The sequence below is a fragment of the Gavialis gangeticus genome, unplaced genomic scaffold, assembly GCF_001723915.1.
Source record: "Gavialis gangeticus isolate Ggan-Ray unplaced genomic scaffold, GavGan_comp1, whole genome shotgun sequence".
Taxonomy (NCBI): Eukaryota; Metazoa; Chordata; order Crocodylia; family Gavialidae; genus Gavialis; species Gavialis gangeticus.
The window spans coordinates 160,763,544-160,771,289 of record NW_017729024.1 but is presented as its reverse complement, the minus strand read 5'-3'; the positions used below and the strand labels follow the sequence as shown (position 1 = coordinate 160,771,289).

The 7,746-nt window shown below is 40.3% G+C and overlaps 1 protein-coding gene across 1 annotated transcript in view; it reads right to left on the bottom strand.

Moving 5' to 3' along the window:
• Positions 1-813: 813 nt before the first annotated feature.
• The window catches only part of C1QTNF3 (C1q and tumor necrosis factor related protein 3), a 36,528-nt gene continuing 29,595 nt past the window's right edge, over positions 814-7,746 (bottom strand). The window contains exons 4-7 of the mRNA XM_019517985.1: positions 4,771-4,900; positions 3,061-3,160; positions 1,852-2,048; positions 814-1,487 (exon numbers count right to left, since the gene is read on the bottom strand). Of these exons, the coding sequence (XP_019373530.1) occupies positions 1,889-2,048; positions 3,061-3,160; positions 4,771-4,900 (390 nt within the window). The 3' untranslated portion in view covers positions 814-1,487; positions 1,852-1,888. The remainder of the gene's footprint in view (positions 1,488-1,851; positions 2,049-3,060; positions 3,161-4,770; positions 4,901-7,746) is intronic.

The window sequence follows — 7,746 nt, the reverse complement described above, 5'->3', positions numbered from 1 at the left end:
TGTCTGGTCTGAATCTACCCTCTGCCAGCTTGTGACAGAGCAATTTTAAGGCATCCCAAATTGTTGCTAAAATGCTTATGAAAATAACAAAGTCTTAGGTTATGAAATTTTTTGGTACAACACTATATAAATAAAACCTAATGTTATTAAATGACAATTAATTAACATCCATATTTATCAGTGGTTGAAGTAAAATCTAAAAAGCATAGCAATCTTATTGGTCAAGTATTAACACATTTTTCCCTAAAAAAAAGATTAACACAGACTAGGAATGAATAAAAGGACACAAACATTCAAAAGTTAGACTTTAAAATCATTAGTCAGTGATACTCTCAATGGTAATCACTATCCTGCATAAAAAAAAGGAAGATAAAATTTACACGGGGAAAGCTTTGTATGGGGAAGGCTGTAATATGCAGAAAGGCCCTTGTGTTAAAGACTGTTACGAGTGCTTTAGCCTGTTTGGAACTTGTAAATTGATTTTTAAAATACCAAAACATAGACAAGATAGGACTTAAGGTAACAAAGTTAAAAATGGAGGACAGGCGCTACTGCTTATGAAGACAGATGAATAACAAAAATACAGTGTCCAAAACGAGGTTTGTAGATACAGATCACCTGAACCAGTAACATTTTGGTTTATCAGCTATATATTGTATATTTTATATACATTGTAGTTGCTGGCATACTATATTGTAAAGCCATTTCTCAAATACTGGGTGTATCTACATGAGATGCTAAAAGCACAGTAGACTAATTCTACTGCACATTAGCGCATCATGGCAAAAGCTGTGCTAATGCATTAATGCGCAGTAGAATTAGTCTACTGTGCATTAGCATTGTGTAAAAGATGTGCACCGGCACTACTGAGCAGTAGTGCCAATTACACAGCATGTTAAGTTAGTATAAGTTATTATGGTGCATTAATGCACATGTAGATGTGCTAACCGTCTCCTAGAAACAACACTTCCAGGAGAGATTGTGCGAAAAATAACACTGACAACTATATTGTAAGGTCATTCTTTTAAAAAAGAGCTCCAAGCTCCACAGAGTACCTGTCCTCTAGCTTGTTGTGCTGTTTGAACATTTCAGATATCTCCGGTAATACTGGGTAGGTCTCTGTCCTGATATGTAGCATTGTCAGGACAGTTTTCACAATTTGTAGACCAGAAAGAACCATATGACCTGCATAACTCAGGCAAAAGAAACTCATCTTTGGATTTCTCAAACTGAGAAAACCTAACACTTTTTTTTCTGAAGGGGTGAATATGTACATGAAAACTATATTAAAGTCACCAAACTCATCTTCAAAATGTAAAAGAGGATGGTGCAAGACACCTGAATCCCTGCCACCTCTACTTTTCACATTTTTTTTTGTTTCTGCAAAGCTTTTTCTAGTCCAGTATAAACTGATTCCTTTAAATCCACTCTCATCTGAAGCTGAGTCCCCTTGTAGTTTAGCCAGAGCCAGCTCCTATGGTGCAAGCCTAAATGAAAGTATAAAACAAACTAGATGAATAAGGGGCCATTAATCAATTGTAAAGTTCCTAACAGATTTGACAAAAATCTATCTAGACAAAACTCTGGGTCATGCTTCCCAAATCTCTCTCTAAATAACATCTTTAAAAACTTTTTTCAATTGCTTTGGAATAAGGGGGGAGTAGTAGCAAGGCTTACTCATTAATTAGGTGCAACCAAGGTGGCAATGTACCTCATGAGAATCTGTATCTGTGTCACCTGCCCGATGTGTTCGATGCATCCCCAATACACAAATACCAATGTACTGCATCCAAACAAGCCTTCCTTGCTCTTAATATGTAACATCATTCCATAGACCAGAAAGAATACCACATGAATAAAGGAGCTGCATCAAAATGGATTTCTGTTTTTACTTTGTTTCAAAAAGAAGAAACCCAGCAAAAGTGGAGAAGCGCTGATGATCTCCGTGTAGCGCTCCATTCCCCATACGCAGCCACACTTCATCTCCCTTGGCAAGTTTTAGCACCGCGCTGTTCCCCGATGTGTCAGATTTTCCTTTTGATTCATAGCTGAGGAGGAACATTTCACAACCAGGTCAGTTTTGCCTTTGTCAACAACGATCAAGCAAGCATCAGAACAAAAAGAATATCAATCCAAGAATGCATGTTGCATGAACAGAGCATCCCCCAACAAGCTGCTGACTCATTTGCCTTGCTTGAACTTCATAGCAGTAAATTACAATCTTATGTGGCTTACTAGTCCCATTTTGCCCAAATTTAACTGCTTTATTTCATGGTTTTTTGACGTTCTGGATGGTTATGTATGATTTTTTTCCTTTGGCACCAAAACTTGCTAATTCATTCCCAGCTCTGGATTTCTCATTATGTCCTGTATTTTTGTGTGCCTGCAAATCTTTGGGGAGAGGAGCTTTACTTTGTGTACAGCATGGCTCCAAGTCCATCATCAGCATTACACAAATAATAGAAGAGGATAATTTCTGCAGGTACCCAACTAGCTACAGATTTTTAACCATGTAACTTGGTTCAATATCTTTCTTTAAATATGGTCAAATATTTCCTATTCCAGTTTATGTTCACTATGCTACTCATGATACAAAATCTCTTTAGTTAAGATGTATTCTTTCGGTGACATTAAATAAAGCACTTAGGCTTCTTACTTACCTATAGTAATGTAGTTTAAAAAAGAACAGCTTCCTTTAACATAACCAGCTGTCTTGTAGCATGCTATAGGACTGTCAGTTAGTTGATATGGATGTTTTTGTAAATCACTCATTTTAAAATATACTGGAGATTATTATTGCTTTTTCAAAAATATATCAGTTAGTTACCATTAGTTCCCAACCCCAAATTAAAACACTTACCCCTTTTGACAATGTTGAGGAAATTATGACCAAGACTGAATACAAGGATCTAGTAATGATACAGGTCTGTCAATATAGGGTGGTAAATATTTCTACTCGTTTTAAAGGAACCTTGGTAGGATGAAATCTATGAGAAAGTAAGACTGGCTATGTATGTAGATTTCTGCATTGTGATGAAGATCACATGAATTTCAGCTCACCTATATAAGCTGAAAACTGTGTTACCATTGTGCATTAGGTACACATACACTTCCTCCACATCTTCATGTTTCATCATAGTGAAGGTGAAGAAATATACTCCTGAAAAAAAGTTAACAAACATAACATGTATCTGAGTTTGACACTGGCATGTAGTAGACTATTTGCCACAAATTTGCATTTGTTGATTAGAAAATTAATTAAATTAGGCCCAAAGCTGGTCTCAGTGAAGTCAGTGGTTATTTCTTATTCAGTCCTAGGGAGGCCAGGATTTGACTGGGTCTTGTTCTACAGACAGCCCAGAAAATTAGTGATATGAAACTCTGAATAAATAAGTATCTGAAAATGACTGGGTCTTCCATCTCTCTCCAGCCAACCCCTAAAAGGAAAGGTGGAGGATGATCTTGACAATGTCATGGGCAAGTCCACAGAGGCTGCCTGAAGGTGAGGATGCTTTGCTGAGAAAAAGGAGCTGTAAGTAGAATGAGGTGAGGGGGAACTAAAACCTGGTCTCCCACTCTCTGAGAAACAGCCCTAGCCACTAAGCTACTGGGCTAAACGGTGCAGGGGCTGGTTGCCACCACCTCTGTTTGTTCATGACTGAAATGTACACTCTCGGGGGAACAGAGTCTAGAATCTGGGTAAGTGTCCAAAACCGCCGCTGATACTGCTAAAGTTAGCTGAGCAAGTGCTATTCACCCACCTAAATCTGAAGTTGAACCTGGACCGTGACCTTGTGCTAATATATCTTTCAGTTAGGGTGTGTAGGTTTTTACAGAACAACCAGTAGTTCTGCTTCTCCTACTGAGGATGCAATTACACAGATGAAAAAGTGCCTTATAGCAATATAGCTTATTCTTCCTTCTGTACAGAAACAAGTGACAGCAGTACCAGTACTTTTTCCACCATTATTATTGCTTCCACACTACAGGGCTCATACTACTTTGACTATATCTGTACAGCTAAGGCAGTGTAACTTGGGTATGTAGCAAGGCCTTGGTGCATGCATCTATGCAAGACACTACATCACCATAGCAATGAGCTATGGCAATGGAGCTCATCTCTATGGTGATGTAGTGTCAATAGGCACAAACCGTGATGCCGACACTACGTTACCATAGCTTGTCACTACAGCAACATAGCGTCTAAAAATAACTGTGTGCCACTGGGATTGCGCAGTACCAAATGCGCAGCCCCAGGCATGTGTAGACGCACCCAATATAAATAACATGAAAAGTCAAATGACCTATTTGTCCTTACAAGTGGTCCTTCTAGCTCAGGACTGAGCTGCCCTGACAAAACTTTGTACTGAGTTGCATACTGTCACCATCTAGGCTGCAGGTGTTCTGTAGATAAGTTGAAGACTTGGGTCTGTAAAGAGACCAAGCTTTCATCTTTTATGAACTCAAAAATCCTATTTTAAAAACTCATCTCTAATTTAGACTAACACTGATTAATAATAGTCAGTCTTACTGTACTGAACAATGACTGTGTATCATTTCCTCAACTCTAACAGAGAATTTCTCCAACCTGGGGTAAGCCAAGAGTTTAATCAAATTTAGAGCTAAATCTTACCTCTATCGAAGTCAATAGCAAAACCCCCTTTCACTTACAACAGAACATTTAAATTTGTTCCTTCAACATCTACTTCCTATCTGACTAATAAGACACTCCAGAGTCAATCTACACTACTTTGCCTTGTAAATACTCACCATTGACTGGAGCACCAAATCTACCAGTCATAACATCAAAGAAATTTCCAACATTGGTTTCAACACTACTGAAGATTATCCCACTGTTCTGATTACTGAAGTGAGTTGCCATGGAAGCCATGAATGCAACCTATAAAATATAGTTCATATTTAACCAGTGGTTAATGAGGATGAAAAGGACAAATATGAAGCCATAATGTAAAAGCTTTTCCATACATTTCCAGTATATTTATTTTTCTTACAGAGATGTTCTTTTAGGGCTTGATCCAAGGGTAATTAAACTTCCATAACAAAAATCCCATTGAATTAAGTTGGAACTGGACTATGCCCCTTAGTTTTATGAAACTGAATAGTCCAATTGAAGTTAAGCACTTAGGCAATGTGTACAGGCCAGAGTTTATTTTCAATTTTGTTGACATTAAAGTGGATGAGAGCAATGTGATAGAAAAGAAATGTGTGGTCTTTTAGTATAAAACTGATTAAATTAGTTTATTTTTTAACTCTGATACAGCTTTTACTTGAGCATAAGAAATAAGTAAGGCTCATTAAGCCATATACACATCATTGTTTCTTGCCAGCAGCCAGCAGGTATGAGTTTAGCAATTTTAAGGTTACTTGACTATGGTCTCTTAAATGAGATGCCCAAGATTCAACAAACAACTTTCCTGTCTCCCATCATCTCCAAATTCCTCTGTCATGACAATGTAGGTTGGAAGTAAAGGGGTGAAATTAAGAAAGGAGAAATTTAGCTTGATAGATTGTTATATAAAACTTCTTGCCAGAGAAATGCATTAAACTCTAGAAGAATGTCCAAAGTGAAGTGGTGCAAACCCCCTCACATGGGATACTTCAAACTACACTAGACAAGGTAATAGAAAATGACCCATTAAAAACCAGTTCTGGGTCTGAGATCTCAAAACACATTACTACAGTGGACAGACACAGGTTCTAGAAGGCCACAGACTTGCTGGGTGATTGGACAAAACAGGCAGGATTGCTTCTGACTAAATGATCCCACCCAAGTATCTGTCTAATACGCTCTTGAAAACTTCCAAGATGGAGATTCCGAAGTTTCTCTAGGTAAACTGTCCCAATGCTTGACCACCCTCATGGGCAGAAAATTCTTCCTAATCTCCAGCCTAAAGTTCCCCTTCTGAATCTTGAATCCACAGCTTCTAGTCCTATCCCCTTTGGCCACAGAGAATTGCCCTTCAGGTATTTGAAGATGATCATCAAATCCCACCCCCCAAGCTTCTATTCTCCAGGCTAAATAGCCCTGTTTCTTTCAGTCTTTCCTCATAAATCTTGCTTCCCAGGCCCCTAATCATTTTTGTTATTCTGCACTGTCAACAAAATGCTGAACTTGAGCAAGAAAAATGGCTTCTTTCCAGTTGAACTAAAAGCATAGATCTAAATTCAAACCCAGCAGCTGAAATGTTAAACCACCTGCCTAGAAGTATGAAGAACCAGAACTTGGGTAGCAGTCTGGACTAGCTACCTCTTTCCATTCATGCATTTTTTTAGAACAGAAAAGTGATTAATTCTCTTGAACTACAATTCCCTCAAGCAGCACTGCATTCAAATTAGTTAAGTTTATATGCTGACATAAGGTAATTACAATGATGTTGATGCGTTAGATTATTTTTTCTCCAAATAATATCTGAAATGTTATTCAATTCCAGCCTATTCTTCAGAGGTTCATTAGAATACAAAAGAAGGATGCATGTACATATACAGGCATGTGCGTTTGCAGCCGCTCAGATAGCAGTGGTGCAAATTTGTGCTGGAGATTTGTGCCTCAGCACATGTGCCTGAACACGCACTTTGGTGTGGAGCAAATTGTGCCATTTGGGGCAAAGTGACCCTGCCCAACTGCTCCCGGATCTGTAGCCAGGGTGAGCTAAAGGCTGAGGCCAGCACCTGTGCTGGCTCTGGCAGTATAAGAAGCTACCCTGGCAAGCAGCTCAGGGATACTCACTCTCAGGAGCTTCGAGGCCCAGCCAGTTGGCATATGGGGACACTAGCCCTTCGTGCCAGCTGGACTGCTGCAGCAGCCCTGACTTAGAGTGACCCCTTTACACTCCACCCACTGCAGTAGTCTGGCAATGGGGGCTGATGCCTGGCTGTGACCTGCTGCCACCTGTGACAGCATCCTCCCCCTTGGACCTGCAGCCCCATGTCTGCACACCTGCCAGACCTGGATGGGGACCACACGGCTACCTGGGATGTGGCATGGGCACTGTAGCAAAGCCGTCTGCACCTCTGGGCCAGCTGCCAGTGGGCCATGGCCGCACAGTCGGCCTTCATACGGCACTGCTGCCATGTGTGCCCCCACCCTGCTACCTGGGCAGCTATCGCCTGGAAGATGTTCCCAGTATGGTGGCCTACTTTGAACTGGCAGAGCATAGCCCCACATGGCCAGGTGGTCAGCCACTTCATTCGCCCTCCAGCTGACTCCCCAGTGCCAGCCCTGGGCAGGCTTCTCTGCCTGGGTAATGCCACTTGCCTCACTAGCAGGAATCCTGGTGTTCCCTGTTTAAAAATTGCAAGTTCTCTGATAAAAAACCCAACTTCATTCTTTAAAATACCCCAAAATCTGTGTTCTTCCACAATTAAAATGAAACACCACTCTATCGATATCTATCTATATACAGAGGGAGATCAGTTGGGCAATGTTTTATTGATATATTTACAATTTTAAAGCATTTTGTGTGCCTACCAGTGCCTCTATCATCATAATAAAATAAATTCTAAATATCTATATGCTTTGGTGTTTGCTTTTGGTTTTTTTTTTATCATAGAAAAATCAAAGTTCCCCCTGACCCCTTCGCTAATCAGGATGTGGGGATAGCTGCTCCTGCAGCCACAGCTCCTGCCAGCAGGTCTCATCCTATCTGGCACCTGGGTGTATAGGGTGTGAGATGTGGGGGGGATGTGGGGTGTGGCGGGGGTTTGTGGGTGGGATTTGTGGAGGAG